A 17,640-nucleotide genomic window follows, 5' to 3' on the forward strand; every position below is an offset into this window, starting at 1 on the left:
TGGGTGGATTGGTATGTTTTGTTGAACAGCCAAGTTTTTAATTCTTTTTTAAAGGTTTTTAGGTTTTCTTGAATTCATAGCTTAGTCGGGAGGGAGTTCCATAGTTTTGGGCTGCCAAGGGAGATAGCTCTATTTTGGGTGGAGGTGAGTTGATTTGAACGCGTTGGTGGTGTTTTTAGGAGTCCTTTGTTTGCTGACCTCAGGTTTCCACTTGGGGTATGTAGGGGCTTAGCCAATTTTTTTGTTCTCCGTATATAATTTTATGTAAGATGGAAAGGACCTTGTATTCAATCCTGTATTTTATTGGTAGCCAATGGAGTGAAATAAGGGTTGGGGTGATGTGGTCATGCTTTTTGGCTCCTGTGAGGATTCTTGCAGCTTCATTCTGTAGGATCTGCAGAGGGCGAATGGTGTTTAGCGGTAAGTTGAGAAGTAGAGAGTTGCAGTAGTCTATATTGGAGAAAATTAGTAATTGTAGAACTGTTCTGAAGTCATTATTTGGGAGAAAAGGTTTTAGATGACGAAGTGTGAGTAGTTTATGAAAACCGTCTTTGATTTTTGTTGATATATGATTTTTGAATGAAAGATCTTTGTCTATAATTAGTCCGAGGTTGCGGGCATGGTTGATTGGAGATAATATTGAATTTTGGTCTATGAGATTGAGTGGCGGTGTTTGTAGAGAGTTGTTCTTTCTGTCAAGTAATATCAATTCAGTTTTGTCAAAGTTGAGGATGAGTTTGATGTTGGCTAGTATTTCCTTTATGCTGATTAGGTAATTGGCAGTTAATTTGTATGTTTCTTCAATCGAATTTTTTATTGGAATTAATATTTGAATATCATCAGCATAGATGAAGTGGGTTAGATTCAGATTTGCAAGGAAGTGGCATAGTGGGAGGAGATATATGTTAAAGAGCGTTGCAGAAAGGGCAGATCCTTGGGGGACTCCAGTGTCTAAGTTGATTTTCTTTGATAGGGAATCATTAAGTAGTACTTGGTAGGATCTTTGTGACAAGTAAGAGGAGAACCATTGAAGGGTTGTTTTGTTAGCACCAATTTCAGATAGACGATTAATCAGTATAGAATGGTTTACAGTATCAAATGCTGCTGATAGGTCGAGCAGGATTAGAAGGTAGCTTTGGCCTTTTTCGAATCCTTTGAGTACAAAATCATTCATAGCAAGTAGTAGTGTTTCTGTGTTAAGTTGCTTTCTGAAGCCAAATTGAGAAGGTAAGAGGATGTTATTATCATCTAGATGGTCAGTGAGTTGAGTGTGGACAATTTTCGCAATGATTTTGGCAATGAATGGGAGGTTTGATATGGGTCTGTAGTTCATTGGATTTTCTGGATCTAGATTTTTTTTTTTTTAGAATGGGTTTAATGATGGCCGATTTTAGGCATTCTGGGTATTTTCCTTCAGAGAGGGAAAGGTTTACAATTTTAGTTAGTGTTTTGGTAATTGATGGATCGAGATTTTTTATTGTTGTGATGGGAATGGCGTCAATGGGGTGTTTAGCTGGGTTCATTTTTTTGATGCACGTTTGGATTTCTAAGGAAGATGCTGTTTCAAAGTTGGACCAGGTTTTTGATTGAATGTTCAGTAATTTCTGGTTTTGAGATTATTTTTAGGTTGTTTTTTATGAGTAATTTGATTTTTTCATTAAAGAAGTTAGCGAAGTCATCGCAGTTGATCTTCGATGATGAAAGAGGTTGTTCATCTTGAGAGGATTTTGTTAAGCTTTTTACTATGTTGAAGAACATCTTCGGGTTTTGTTGGTATTTGTTAATTATTTTGGAGTAGAAGTCTTTTTTTGTTTTATGGATGAGTTTTTTGTATTCGGCGAGTTGTGTTCTGTATACGTTTAGTAGTGTGGTTGTTTTGGTTTTTCTCCAGGATCTCTCTATTTTTCTGAGTTTCCTTTTTGCTGCTCTGATGTTTTTGTTGTACCAAGGATTCTGATTTTTTGTTTCTTTTATAGTTTTTGTTGTTATGGGGTTTATCTTGTCTGCTGTTGTTTTCGTCATGTTGAACCATGAAGATGTTGCATTTTCTATGTTTAATAGATCAATGTTAGTTATTTCAGAATGCAGATTTGTTTGAAGGGTTTCTATGCTGAAAGGTGGACGATAGGAGAAGGATTTGGTTGTGTATTTTCTTGTGGACTGTTTATGATGTGAGAATAGATTTGTGTGGATGATAGAATGGTCCGACCATGGAATTTTTGAAATCGTTGTTTGGTGATTAGACCAAAATTTGGTATTGATGAAGATTAGGTCTAGTGTATGACCTGCCTTGTGTGTGGGGCCAGTGATAATTTGATTGAGACACAGAGATGATAGTGCATCAATGATTGAGGAGCAGGCAGGTGATAGGGGGTAGAGTCCATGTGTAGGTTGAAGTCACCTAGGATAATTATAAGTTTGATGATAGATAATTTGGTCAGGAAAAAGTTAATGAGTGGTGAGCAGTTTTTTTCGAGAGTATTGGGAGGGCAGTATACTAGGCAGATTTGTACGTGTGGAGAATCAAATAGTGCAATTTCCAGTGGAGAGCAGTTGCTTGTTGGAATTAGTTTCATCTGTAGGTTTTTTTTGGAGATGAGCATTAGGCCTCCACCTTTCTTTTTTGGTCTGGGTAAAGAAAATGTTCTGTAAGAGGAGTTGTTGATTTGGTTGATTATTACTGTGTCTGTGTTTTTTGCTCATGTTTCTGTGCTACAAAGTCTAGTTTTTCATCTTGGAGAAGGTCATTGATTTTTTGATTATTGATTGAGCATTGAAGAGTAGGAAGGAAAGAGTTAGATAGTTACAGAGTGATGTGTTGTTTCTGTGATTAATAGTTGTGTGTTGGACTTTAAGTTTTGTTCTAGATTTCATACCTTTTTCTTTCCAGTTGTTGATAGTGTTTGTTTTATCTCTGTTGTCCTTGCAGGATGATGAGGGTTGATGGATTGCCATTTTTTCTTCACGTTTAGGGAATATTTGGTGATTATTGGTGGCACTTCGTGTTGCACGAAGGGGTGCACAAAGGGGATGGCCCCTTTGTCGCGCCCCTTCGGCACGCGACGCCTGGGGGTGTCACTGTATTAGCGCTGGTGACGTCACGTTGGGGGTGTGGCCAAGGCTCTCCTTGTTTCCCACTGTATTCTCAGCAATTTGAAAAGGCACTTGCCTTGAATTCTTTTCCTGTTGGTTTTTCTTTTTACCGGCGTCGGTGGCGGTTGCTGGTGGGTGGGAGGGCTTGCCTTGATGTCTTTTCCCTAGGGGGGTCGCTGTATTAGCTCTGGGGCACTGGTGATGTCTCGTTGGGGGCGTGGCCAAGGCTCTCCTTGTTTCCCACTGTATTCTCAGCAATTTGAAAAGGCACTTGCCTTGAATTCTTTTCCTGTTGGTTTTTCTTTTTACCGGCATCAGTGGCGGTTGCTGGTGGGTGGGAGGGCTTGCCCCAATGTCTTTTCCCTGGGGGGGTCGCTGTATTAGTGCTGGGGCGATGGTGACGTCACGGGGGCGTGGCCAAGGCTCTCCTTGTTTCCCACTGTATTCTCAGCAATTTGAAAAGGTACTTGCCTTGAATTATTTTCCTGTTGGTTTTTCTTTTTACCGGCGTCTGTGGCGGTTGCTGGTGGGTGGGAGGGCTTGAATTCATAAATCTTACAAAAAAAGAATAAACGTTTTGAGGTCAATATTCAAAATCCATTTAGACAGATAAACTAACATTTATCTGTCTAAATGACATAGCTGGTAATATTCAGCCCTTATCCGGCTAAATTCTAGCCAAGTAACTGGTGCTGCCAGTTACCTGCCTCTAGCTCCCTGGCTAGAGGTAGGTAAGTTTATGCTTCCAGCGCTGACTTTCTTAGAGGTGCCGGAAGCAGGATGGAGGGTCCCTTGCTCCCATCAATGGATAGAAAGGTATTGAGGGGGATGAGGATGGGGAGGTTTGAGGGGGAAATGGGGGGGTCGTCAAAATGTTTTTTTTTATCCTTGTGAGTGGGTGATAGGAAAGGGGGGAGGTAGGCTGCTAGAGAAGTTTTTAATGCACCGGGCAGGGTCTCTTTCTAATTTGGATTACTTTTAGGGGTGAGTTGCACACAGCCCGATAGGGCCTTTATAAGTTATTTTTTGGGGGGGAGAGGGAAGGGATTGGGCCACTGGCCTATTTGTGTATTCCTTTTCATTCTGTACTGATAGCGCAACTTAGCCGGATATCTTTTGAAGATATCCAGTTAAGTCGTATGTTATCCGACCATACAAGACCGGATAACCAAAAACCTACCCGGCTATATTCAAACATAGATGGTTTGATTTTTTGTAACGGTATCCAGACAGCTTTAGGCAAAATATTCAGCGGGATGCATATCCAGCTGAATATATGTGATAAGTTATCCAGCTACCTTTAGCCGGATAACTTGTCCACTAAACGGCCTTTTGAATATTGGCCTCATTGTAATCATAAAAGAAATAATTGCACATATAATATCAACATATGATTAAAATATCAAAATAAGCAAGAAAAAGCACAAAACAAACTACTGACTCCCTATTCTTATGTCCACTAAGGAAAGAACCAAGGCAGCCCAAACATTGAGCAGTATGTCAGTTTTAAGTCAGACAGAAGAAATACATTCAAATACAATTAGTCTTCCAATGAAAATAATGAGCAGCATTTCCATTTTTGGTAGAAGATAAATTCCCCGCGAAGGAGGATATTTGGTGTGGTTAATTAAAATATATATATATATACTTTATGCTAATAAACAAGTTTATATTTTCAAGGATAACGCAAAACAACACGGCAGCTGCAGCTGGAGTTTGAGATGCAGTGACATTAATTTTCGGCGATGGCCACAAGTCTCTAATAACATCTGGGTAGTTTCTTATTAATAGACCCAAATATTTCTGGTCTTGCCAGGGCAAAAATTTTAAAATCCAATCTTTATCTGACTGTAAAAGCAGAATAACTAACAGAGTACTCTTATCCATCGACTGGCAGAATGAAGTCTCTCCAAGAGAAGATTCTGTAGTAATCTTTTTGTTTAAATTCATTTTAAAAGTTATCCAACCCTGCAGTATCCCTCTTTTTAACTGACAAATAATATGCAGAAATCAATGATGGGATAGCTGCCTCCGGCATTTCCAAGTTTTCTTTCAAGAAACTTTCAAATAAATTACTACTTGAGATTTTTAACCATTTTGGAAATTAACTGGATGCAAATTTCTGACTTCAAAACATGTTCAGAATTTTCCAATTTTCAATGTAATATATTGAGCCCAATATTCAGCGCTATCTGGTTAAGTAACTTAGAGTTACTTAACCAGATAGTGAAAGGTACGCTGCGTTTTCACTGCCAGTTTTGTGCCGAATAACTACACCTTTTATGGTGTAATTATTTGGTGCGACACCAGCAGCGATCGCAGGACTGTCCCCCGTTTCGCCCCCCGTTATTGCTGAATTCACTATACCTTGCGGCATTAGTAAATCCAGCCCTTAACCAGTTATGACTAATCTTTCTAAGCTATGATATATATTCAGAGGCATGGCAAAGCTGCTGAATATATGTGTGCACTTAGCTGGATAAGTCTACCCAGCTAAGTTTAGACCTACTCTATGGAGCGTCTAAACTTAAAAGTAAACTTATGTGGCTAACTCCAAATATCAGTATAAGTTTAGACCTACTCTATGGAGCGTCTAAACTTAAAAGTAAACTTATGTGGCTAACTCCAAATATCGGTATAAGTTTTATGGCTAACCTGCTCCACCAGTACACGCCTACTTTTTGTACATATAGATTTTAGCCATATAACATATGTGCCACTGACCGTAGGCACATATTCAGAGCCCGTGACTTAGCCACATATGTCCTGCTTTATCTGGCTTAATAGTGCTGAACGTGCTCTGAATATTGGGCTCATTATATTTTACTAATAAAGCACATGCATTTTGTATCTGGTTATTTTTGACTGTGTAGCAGCAGCAATTTCAGTACATTTTTCCATTTGATTATCATATTTAGTAATATTCTGTTCATATTTCACCACTGTTTCATATTGTAGTTCAGTTTTAGCCACAACCAAAGATTCCAGCTGGGCAAATGCTTGTAATATAATATCTAATGGAAATCCCTGAGATCCCAAATCTATGACAATTAAAGCTTTTCCCAAGAGAATTCATAGATTATTCCATCCAAATCTGACCATAATGTACTTTAGCCAAAAATTCACCTCCTTCAGCCGATATATCCACCTCCTGCTATATCATTGTAGCAGGACTCCTCCAATAAACTGTTCTTTTTTTCTTCATGAAGAACAGAAAAAATTAGCCAATTTGTATTACAATCTGCCAGATCCAGCGGTTACATCCTCTATTACTGAGCTTACCACTATCAAGGTCGACTTCTTTTTTGCTGCTGCCACTGCCAGGCTGAGACTCACCACAATGTTGACCTTCTGCGGCAACCCAGAAACATTTTCACTAACTTCTTCCTTATGCTCATCTAAACCTGTGAATCACCTCCACAACTGAACACTTGCATTTTAATATATATATAAATGATCTGGAAAGGAATACGATGAGTAAGGTTATTAAATATGCGGATGATACAAATTTATTCAGAGTAGTTAAATCACATTACAGGAGGACCTTGCAAGACTGGAAGATTGGGCATCCAAATAAGAACATAAGAAAATGCCATACTGGGTCAGACCAAGGGTCCATCAAGCCCAGCATCCTGTTTCCAACAGTGGCCAATCCAGGCCATAAGATCCTGGCAAGTACCGGTACCCAAATGGCAGATGAAATTTAATTTGACAAGTGCAAGGTGTTGCATATAGGGAAAAATAACCCTTGCTGTAGCTACACAATGTTAGGTTCCATATTAGGAGCTACCACCCAGGAAAAAGATCTAGGCATCATAGTGGATAATACTTTAAAATTGTCAGCTCAGTGTGCTACAGCAGTCAAAAAAGCAAACAGAAATTAGGAATTATTAGGAAGGGAATGGTTAATAAAACGGAAAATGTCATAATGCCTCTATATCGCTCCATGGTGAGACCACACCTTGAATTCTGTGTACAGTTCTGGTCGCCGCATCTCAAAAAAGATATAGTTGTGATGGAGAAGGGCAACCAAAATGATAAAGGGGATGGAACACCTCCCCTATGAGGAAAGGCTGAAGAGGTTAGGGCTGTTCAGCTTGAAGAAGAGACAGCTGAGGGGGGATATGATAGAGGTCTTTAAGATCATGAGAGGTCTTGAACGAGTAGATGTGAATCTATTACTTACAGTTTCGAATAATAGAAGGACTAGGGGGCATTCCATGAAGTTAGCAAGTAGCACATTTAAGACTAATCGGAGAAATTCTTTTTCACTCAACGCACAATAAAGCTCTGGAATTTGTTGCCAGAGGATGTGGTTAGTGCAGTTAGTGTAGCTGGGTTCAAAAAAGGTTTGGATAAGTTCTTGGAGGAGAAGCCTATTAACTGCTATTAATCAAGTTTACTTAGGGAATAGCCACTGCTATTAATTGCAACAGTAGTATGGAATCTTCTTAGTGTTTAGGTATTTGCCAGGTTCTTGTGGCCTGGTTTGGCCTCTGTTGGAAACAGGATGCTGGGCTTGATGGACCCTTGGTCTGACCCAGCATGGCAATTTCTTATGTTCTTATGTTCTTAACTCTTTCTCCAAGGAGAAGCAGGATGCTAATCCTCACACATGGGTGACATCATCAGTTGGAGACTGATGCGGAAAACTGAGCCTGTCCAGCATGACCTGTACCACACGTGGTCCCTCTTCAGTCTTTATTTCCATGAAGCGGTGAGCCTCATGGTTTAATGGAGCTAAAAAATAATTTTGGCTTTTTGCGGGTTTTTCGCAATCTTTTTCCTTTGGTATGTCTCCGGGTCCCTCTTGGTGCCTTCTGTAATGTCCCCAGTCAGGGTTTTCAGCGTTTGGGTAAGATTCATTTCGCGGTCGGTTCCCCCTTTGGTGACACTGATTCGGTGCCTGTCTTCCATCGACGCCCACCGTTATCATTCTATCTTTTCCTCATTTTGTTTCATCCTGTCATGGCTGCATCTGATTTCCACCAATGCCCTCAGTGCCAGAGGAGACCGATCCTCATGATGTCAACCCTAGATGTCATGCTATGAACCCTCATGCCTGGGTTCATAGCATGACATCTGGGGTTACCGCTTGTGCACCCAAACGACCCTGAAGGGGATGTCAGCTTCAGCTCGACAAGATGGATCACCCCTTCATCATTTGGCAGACTCCATGGACATTTCCATCTAATATGTCCAGGCTGATGACATTTAAAGCACAATACCTTGCCCCCAGTATTCTGATTCATCTCTCCTCTAGCCCTTCCACATCCTTTTACAGGGTCCCGCTCCTCTTCCTCTGAAGCCACCCCTCATTCTCTGGAAGCTTTGCAACTGCAAGGTTAGAAATTTTACTTGCTGATACTTTACAGCTCCCAGTTCATTCTCCCATGGTTGCTAAGCCATGTCAGCAACCATGCCGGAGCTTTGGATCTCCAATTGACATCTGCAATATTCAGTTTTTCCCTAAGTTTACCTGATAGCTCATCTACGAATACAATTGTCTGCATTGGACCACCATCTTCTTCAGGGTGGGTCATTCTGCTATGGGCATTAAAAACCAGAGTTAACCTTTCCAAAAACCCTAAAGGAGAATCTTCTCTCATCCACACTCCCCTAACCCTAATCGAGTCTGCTCTAGGGAAGTACACAGTTTGCATGCATTTGTGCAAATGACTGTAGATGTTCCTCATAACCTAATTATCAGGGAAATGATTTACTCCAGCGGGGTCTGGCTCTGGAAAAGCTATATATTGTAATGCCTTCGGTTTGTATTCGGGGGAAGGAGTATATGCAAAAGGTGTTTTATATCCAAATAAGTAGGCACATAAGCATCTAAAATAAGCCCAGTCTCTGCATCCCATTTCTTTGGATACATGCGGGGGACAGGGAATTCTTTAACTATAGTTAGCAATTTCTTCTTTGTCCAAGGTACCGATACTGTCTGGGTTCCTCCAGTACCATTAGGGACCCTCATAGGATATACTCCCATTTTTTCTTCTAGTTGTTTCTGATACCCCTTTTCCTTATGCTGTCCCATGGACCAATTTGAAGTATAGCTTTTGATCGGAATATTCTTCCCTCTCCTAAGCCTGAGGGCGCCATAGAAATAGGGCTACTAACATCTGGAGAGTCAGACCTCGTGGGACTGGAAATGGAGTCGTGAGTAGAAGGGGAATCTAGGAGGTCCCCATCTGGGGGAGACATCTCAGGGTATTAATTAGCCTAGTATGCTGGGTCATCTAAGACATCCTGTATTATAATAGCCATTATTTCTTTGTATTCAGGGCCATGGGTTGGATGCTGCCATATTCATGGGATTCATAATGCCCCTGCTTTTGTTCCTTAACTTGCTGCACTAGCTCCTTTCACTGTTGTCTAATTCCACATGAAGGTCTTTACAGTCTGTAATTTTCTTTTATCTGCCTCCACAAACCATTCAACCACAGCGGAGATTGTAAGAGAACATTTTTTATGTAACATTAAAAATTCCTTTAACTGTCTCAGCTTTTCTAAATCAAAAGTATCTTCTAACGGGAAGTTCCCTTCAGTGGCATGATGCCAATCAAAGATATACCACACTGTTTCTGGTCCATAATTTTTCCACATATAGTAAGCAAGTGTTTTTACCAGAAGATATGGGATTTCCTTACTGGGTAAGTCTCCCATATTCAGTATGCACTCTCTTTCATATCACATATAAACGTGCACTTTATCAGGGACCTTCCAGACAGGAATCCTTATTTTCCACCCCATAACCAGGGGCTTGTCATCCTGTAATTATCCCAGCCTAGAAACCAGGCTATACCAGATCTTTAAACCAAACAGTGCCTAATCCAAAAACATTTCAGTCTCCAGACTCATGCAAAAACCTCTCACGGGTATAGTAAGTAACATTTCCCTTGGAGAACTCCAAGCTAGAGCAATACAAATGGTATAGCACAAAACCAATGCCAGGATGGAAAAAACAGAGAAATAAAAAAGAAACCAAATACCTCCAGAGGGCATGTTTTCATCCAGATCAAGAGAATGGTCACTCGGCCAGTGGAGTTGTACTAGCCCATTTCATCTGGGAGCATTTTCCCTCCTTTGATTCCTGATCAGTGCACTATCTGGTGTGGAAAAAATGACAAACAGCTCAACAACAGCCTGGAGACAGATAGGTTCTTCAAATATTTTTATTAGTGCGCATGAGAACACAGCCCTTCTCACACTAACAAACAGCTGGGCAATGATCCAATTAATTAAAGTTAACAAAAGTAAATACATGCACATTCCTGATTACCTCCTTTTACTTGGAGAGTTTAATCAATCTGGAGAGGGTATTGTAGCAGGCCAGGAACTGTCTTCCTTTAATCACGAGTTAGAAGAGAAAAATACATTCCTGCAGCTCTTACCTTGTATCAGCTACTCCCACTACTTCTGGGCCTCATATTCTACTAAAACCACAATATACCATTTTTATTAAAATAGAAGACCATTTTACCAGTTTCAGAAGAAAACCATGATAAAACAGTTGAAGAGATACTAAGAGCCACTAGCCTACTCAATAGGATCAAAGAACCCAAAGCATTGAATGCCACTGTAGATTTATTTATTTATTTATTTTTGGTTTTTATATACCGGAAGTTCCTGTATACAATACATATCACTCCGGTTCACATTTAACAGAGATAACTATTGCCGGGAAGGCGGTTTACAAGGAACATATCGTATATAATAAACGGATAATCTAAAATAAAGTACAATCAATTATGAAACAACTAAGATCAACTTAGAACACAAAAACTTAGATCTAAAAAACTAGCTAATATCGAACCCTTGAATCAAAGCCCTGGCATATCGAATCACACATAGAAAGAAGAAGGGTTTCTGTGTTGTATTGAACTTGAAAACCAAATTGAGAATTGAATAATAACCTGTTTGATGAAAGAAATTTATGTAATTGGTCTAAAACTACTTTCTCATACACATTTGAGTGAACAGAAGAGGGGATGCTGGCTGGTAGGTGGTTAAATCAAGATTCAAGGGTTTTTTTGTCAAAATAGGGTGCACTGTTACTTTCATCCAATTCTGAACCTGAGAGCGTTGAACAAATTCCTCCAATGAGAAGAGTTTAGGATGGTCTCACTGGGTGCCCTGATTCCTTTCCTGTGGAGGGGAGACTGACTTTGCTTCCTTGATTTAAAAGACGCCTACGCTCATATTAAAATTGCCCAAGTTCAACGGAAATTCCTCCGTTTCTTGGTGTGCAAACACCTTTTTCAATACCGAGTGCTGCCCTTCGGACTGGCATCATCACCCAGTGTCTTCACAAAGTGCCTGGCAGTGGTGGGGGCCTATCTGAGAAGGCTGCAAGTGCAAGCTTTTCCCTACCTGGACGACTGGCTTATCAAGAGCACCTCTAGGCAGGGAGCAAAGCAGTCCCTACACTCCACCATTCGGGTTCTGGAGACCTTAGGTTTTCTGGTCAACTACCCAAAGTCGCAGCTGCTCCCGACTTCATTTGTGCCTAGTTCGACATGGCTCAAGCTCAGGCATTTTTGCCTAGGGATCATGCACTCATCGTATGTCCCTGGTAAGGCAGGTCTCTCAGAGTCATCAGGTCTCTGCATACCGCATGTTTCGCCTGTTGGGACATATGGCGGCCACCATTCATATTACCCCCTTCGCTCGTCTGCACATGTGCCAGGTGCAGTGGACTCTGCGGTCCCAGTGGCACCAGGCCACCCATGACCTGCTGGTACGCATCAGGGTGACCCCATCATTTCAGGACGCTTTGTCGTGGTGGGGGACCCTATCTATCTTGGAAGCAGGTGTAGCTTTTCAGGCTCCCCTGCTCAGGTGATGCTTACCACGGATGCCTTTCTCCTGGGCTGGGGAGCTCATGTGGGAGATCTCCGCACCCAGGGTCAATATTCAGCGCAGGAAGCAAACTGTCAGATCAACTTCCTGGAGCTCCAGGCGATCCATTATACACTTTGGGCATTTCAGGATCGCCTGGCCAACAAGGTGGTCCTCACTCTGTTTGAGCCATGGCAGCTTCGGTGGCCCATTTGCGAGTGGTCCCCGTGGATGAAATCTGCAGGGCTGCGACATGAAGTTTCCTCCACACCTTTGCCTCGCACTACAGTCTAAACAGGGATGGCCGATGCAATAGCAATTTCGACCAGGCTGTCCTCCAGAATCGCTTTCAGATGTAAAGCCCAACTCTTCCTGCCTCAGGCCCATTGTTTGGGTTCAGGCTTATTCCCTGTGTTACCAACAGCACCTCGATTGTTGTGCCCTTTGGCACCTGGTTAGATTGCTATTGGTCCCCTTGTTTGGGAACAGCCTGTAGCTAGGTATTCACCCACTTGTGAGGGCTAACATGCTGCTTGTCCTAGGAGAAAGCAGAGTTACTCACCTGTGACAGGTGTTCTCCTAGGATAGTAGGAGGTTAGTCCCTAGGAAACCCGCCCACCACCCCACGAATTTGGGTAATTCTATTTTACAAGACTGAAGAGGGACCCCGCATGGACACGAGGATATTGGCATACTGGGCATGCTCAGTGTGCCAATCAAAGTTTCTAGAAACTTTGACAAAAGTTTTCTCCTAGGACAAGCAGGATGGTAGTCGTCAAATATGGGTGACATCATCGGATGGAGCCTCGCATGGAACTTTGATCTCAAAGATTCTAGAGCTTTCAGCATGCCCACTGAGCATGTGCAGCTGTAGTCATCACCCTGCCCCCTAGGCAGAGTCTCTGTCTCTTCTTTTCTGTGGAGCTGTTATCTCATGGTTGTGGAGCTCATTCTCTTTTTTTTTAATTAGAAAATGTTTTTTATGGTTTCAGCTTTGTTCTCTTCTTACAGTTTTTGTAAGTGATTTTTTCAAGAGCTGTAGCTTTACTTTCTTTTTCTTTCTCTTTCAACTGTCTGCCGGCCACATGGTGGGTTCTCCCCTGTGCAGCCTGGCAGTCTGTTAAAAAAAAACCTACCTGCTCCTGCAGGTTTTTGTACTTGTTCTTTCATTGCTCTGTCTGATTTCTTTTTTTTCCCACAGTGCTGACAGGACAGGAGCATGCAGTCAGTTGATGATCCGTGTAGGGGACTCATCTGAGTTCTATCCGATGGATTCAGATGGTGGAAGGATCCATGGACCATGTCGTTCCTGTGGGGGGAGAGCTCATCCTCCCCATGTCTCGAGGAACTAGTCTTCATGGGCGGGATCCCTAGATGACGTTGCCTCCCCTCCTGCTTCCCAGCCTTGGCAATATAATCTCTCTAAGAGAGAGGGTGAGCAGAGCCTGGGCTAGCAGCTTGCTGCCGCACCTCTGTGCTATGCCCATGAATGGTTACCCGTGTAGATCTGTAACCAGCGCACCGTTCGTCCGATGCATCGATGTCTGGACTACATCAGGGACAGGGACCATCCTCGGTGCCATGGTCCCCTTGATGCCGTCGAGGTCCAGGGTCACCCTCATTATCATCGAGATGCGTGATCACCCACGATGCACCAGTTTTGGCATCAAGGCCTCAGTGCCGCAGTGCCATGATGCAGCATGCTCGATGCCTCTGTGTCTTTGGTGCACTAGATGCTTTGGTGCCCTGAATGCATTTGATGCCACGTTGTCGTCAGTGTACTTAATGCCTGGGTGCCCTTGCGGTTCTCAATGCCTCAATACCCTTGCTGCACTCAGTGCTGTTATGACCGTGATACCATTGATGCTGCTGTACTGTCAATGCCCATGGGGCACCCAATGCCATTGACGCCTTTGAGCCATCAAGGTGCATGCATAGATACCCTCGGGGCTGTCAAGGTTGAAGTGGGGGGCAGGCACTCAATGCCATCGAGGCACGTACCCTGTATCCCGTATGTGCGCGACCTCGGTGCCAGCATGACCACAGTGGCATCGTGATGCAGTGCTGCCCCAATACCACTGATGCCCTCAAGGCCACTGATGCCTTCGGACCACCGATGCCTCTCATTACTGCCTCAACTACATCGAGCCCCTCCAACCAGGCACCGAACTTGCCATTGAGCACCCTTGTCGCCCCTGTGGCCATCGACCGCCAGGACTTTCGGAAGCCCCCGCGTGACCCTGCAGCCGTCGGGGCAATGATTCTTGGCCTCTTACGGATCAAGTGCAGAGGTAGCCATCTACTCGAGGCCCCCTGGTGCGCTAGTGCATCTGTACGCAGTGACCCAGTGCCCTTAAGGCTCCTGGGAGGTGTTCCCTACAGAGCACTGGGAAGCTCAGGGCTGTCCCTTCAGCTGACGATCCCAGTGTTGGGGGCCCCACCAAGATGCGCACACCATCAATATTAATGGGCACTAGCGAGGCTCTTAGCAGCTGTAATGCTTGCGAGGCCATCTAGCTCACAGCATCGACATCACCGGATAAATCGGGGAGGTGAGTTGCCATCGTTTCTGGCGGTCATCGGAGCCTTTTTGATATTGATGGCCTGTCGGGGGGGGGGGGCTAAGGGACCTCTCCCTGCAGACCCCTATGGCTCCTTTGGTCCATACATTCGGGCGTCGGCACCCCTGGGTGATCGACATCTATGTGCACCTGTGGCGCCAGGAATGGCACTAATTACCGGCAAACTGCTTATAGATCACAGGATGTGTCTGAAGTCCTCCATAAGCACCTGTGCTCTCCAGGGACTTCACTGCAGTCATTCCCTTTGGGACTTGCATGCGAGCCGCTTTTGACACAGTTTCAATGGCCCGCCTCTTGGAGCATTCTCAGATACTCCACCATGCCTTATCCAGAACATCAGTGGTGCTGGGGACGCCATCATCATGCTGTCCTCTCTACTCCGCTGCAGTTACACATGGCAAGCCGTCCCAACCGTGCAAGCCATGTGTCTCCCAGGACAGCAGGATGTTAGTCCTCACAAAACCCTCCCACCTCCCCTGGGAGTTGGTTTCTCCATGTAATAGCTATATCATGGACTGAGGTACTCTGCCCAGAGGGAGGATAATGACTACAGCTGCACATGCTCAGTGGGCATACTGAAAGTTCTAAAATGTTTGAGATCAAAGTTCCATGCCGGGCTCCATCTGATGATGTCACCCATATGTGAGGACTAACATCCTGTTGTCCTAGGAGAACACCTATTACAGGTAAGCGACTCTGCTGTCTGTCAAATAATGTTGTAGCAATAAAGATTGTTTTGGGGGGTTAGATGATGATGGGGATAGATATGTGTTGGTGTGCATGAGGTCATATAAAAAGGAAAAATTGTCAGTGATGGGATGTTAACTGTAATTACACTCCAAAAATGAATGCTGAATCTTATGATATGTTGCAGTATTTGTTAACTCTGTAATATTGGAATATTTTCTGATGTTTTTTTCTGTCCTGTCATGAAATAAAAATTATTTTGCAAAAAAAAAAAATACAATACTTGATTGTAAATTAGTAACTAGTGTCATCCTTGCAAATCAAACTCCCTATTGTGTATTTCTAGTTTCCCAGATGTACTAATTTGTGTTTATGAAATGGTCTTTGCATAAGAACCTGTTCCTAAACTTGTATAGTAAATCTTTGTTTATAGTTTATTAACAAAACTTTGTATATTGCAGCACTGAAAATGTTTTTATATGAAATGTCAAAATGTCTTGAGTTCGTAACCATATGTGCACTTGTATTGAACATGTGGTAGCATATTCACACAGAGCTTACATTAGCATGTTTAAAACTTGTAAGCAGTAGTCCCAATAATCAAGGCTTTAACCTTGGTTACTGACATATGCACATCTTTCATAAACATTCAGAATCAAATTATCTACTTTTACTATTTAGATTTGTTAAAGTAATTAGATTCTAAAGGTTTATGAAAGGTGTGCACATGCTGACACTAGGACTGAAGTCTTGATGTTTGGTGCAATACCTGCAGGTTTTAAACTTGTACTGATTAAACCCATTTGTGTATGTAGCCATATTTGTCACATGTTTGTTAAAAGTCTTTACAGAGCTTTTCAGTCATAATTTATAACAGACATTGCATACTGTCATGTGCTTCATTTTCTCTTTTTCATTATCACATTGCAAGACTACTGTAGAAAGCATGTGAATTACTCTGCTTTTTTTTTGTCTGTCTGTCTGTTCTCCTAGGCGTAGATGCTGCAATCGATGCAGCTCCCCAAGCAGGTGTGTTTGTATATTGCATGGCCAATCTTTAATTGGGTGGCTCATTTACCTAAACTGGAATTTACTAATCAAGCACTACTGGGCTTTAAACTTGTTGATTTTGCATTAACTCTTACTAACTTGCAGCTTTACCATCATCATATTTCATTCTCACAGATATTTCCTTAATGTCAACCTTTTTATAATTGAGCACGGTGCATTATCCCCAAATTAACATTCAGATTCATAAACAACCATCATCTTATTTATTCTGAATAGTGGGGGAGAAGGCTATAAGAAACATTACTAAAAATGTTTTCATTGTTGTAGCTGTTAACTTCTCAATGTAATTAATCAACATTAATTATTCAGTCTCTTTAGTCTATGCTTAGTGTAAACCACAGTGAAACAAACCTAGTAGATACGAATCAGTTGAATACCACATAATGTAAGATGATGGTATCAGAAGGTTCTCTTGTGTAGTGCAAAGAAATTTGCTGTTGTCTGGTTGTTTTCTTTAATACCAACAATTTCTGTGATGGTTCTTTCCCTTTTGTAACACCACCAAGTGAATTCTGGCATACATTTATTTTGCTTACAAATGCAATTCATATACATATTGAAATGCATCTTTAAAAAGGTAATGGTTTTGTGAGTGGATTAACTAGACTCGTACATAGAGGATGAGAAGATTCTTGAGTTTTTCTTACTGTATTATTATTCTTGTTAAAAAAAAAAAAAAAAAAAAAAGTAATAGTACACCTTTTTTAATTTTGGAAATTTGTCCATGCGTTTTAGATTTGTGAACTGTCACTAGTATTAAACATACAGGTTTCTTCCTGTTCCTTTGTACTTCCAGCTCAATGAAAACCAGGGCTGGGATCTATTGCCATGAGCCTTCATTTGCAACTACATAGGGATTTTCCCCACTGTTCTATATTCCTTCCCCTTCCTTTCTCCCACAACATACCAACGCTAGTCATTGAAATGACAGTTCTGGGCCAGGCCCATGCACCACGGCTTCTTCCAGAATCCTGCCATAATGGGATCTGAATCCAACCACTAGGTATCAACCTGAAATAATGGCCATGACTCCCTTCCCCCAGGAGCTGTGAACACTACTTCTTCAGCATCCTCAGTTCCAGTGGGACCTGGTGAGGGGAAGCCCTGACCGGGGAATCAAATTGGGCACCTTCCACATGGCAATGCACTGTACTGCCACTGGGCCGGCCCGAAACATACAACTTTATTAACAGAAAAAATATATTCTTATCATCTAGAAAAGAGAATGGTAGTTTTGGTGAGGGGGGCGTAGTTATATTCCTGGATTTTATTAGTTTCTAATGAATTCAGAAATAGTTTAGAAAAATTTAAGCTATTTTAGAATCCTATGATTTTTTAAAATACAGTAAAACCCAAATCA

The 17,640-nt window shown here is 42.1% G+C and overlaps 1 protein-coding gene across 5 annotated transcripts in view; it reads left to right on the forward strand.

The window, feature by feature from the left end:
* Positions 1 to 17,640, forward strand: part of AKAP9 (A-kinase anchoring protein 9) — a 687,299-nt gene that overhangs the window by 451,658 nt on the left and 218,001 nt on the right. For 4 of the 5 annotated variants that reach the window (XM_029588843.1, XM_029588845.1, XM_029588847.1 and 1 more), the window contains one exon: positions 16,203 to 16,238. The exons of the other annotated variant lie outside the window; for it this stretch is intronic. In XM_029588843.1, coding sequence (XP_029444703.1) covers positions 16,203 to 16,238 — 36 coding nt within the window. The remainder of the gene's footprint in view (positions 1 to 16,202; positions 16,239 to 17,640) is intronic. 5 annotated transcript variants of the gene reach the window in all.

This window comes from Rhinatrema bivittatum, chromosome 2 (genome assembly GCF_901001135.1).
Source record: "Rhinatrema bivittatum chromosome 2, aRhiBiv1.1, whole genome shotgun sequence".
Taxonomy (NCBI): Eukaryota; Metazoa; Chordata; class Amphibia; order Gymnophiona; family Rhinatrematidae; genus Rhinatrema; species Rhinatrema bivittatum.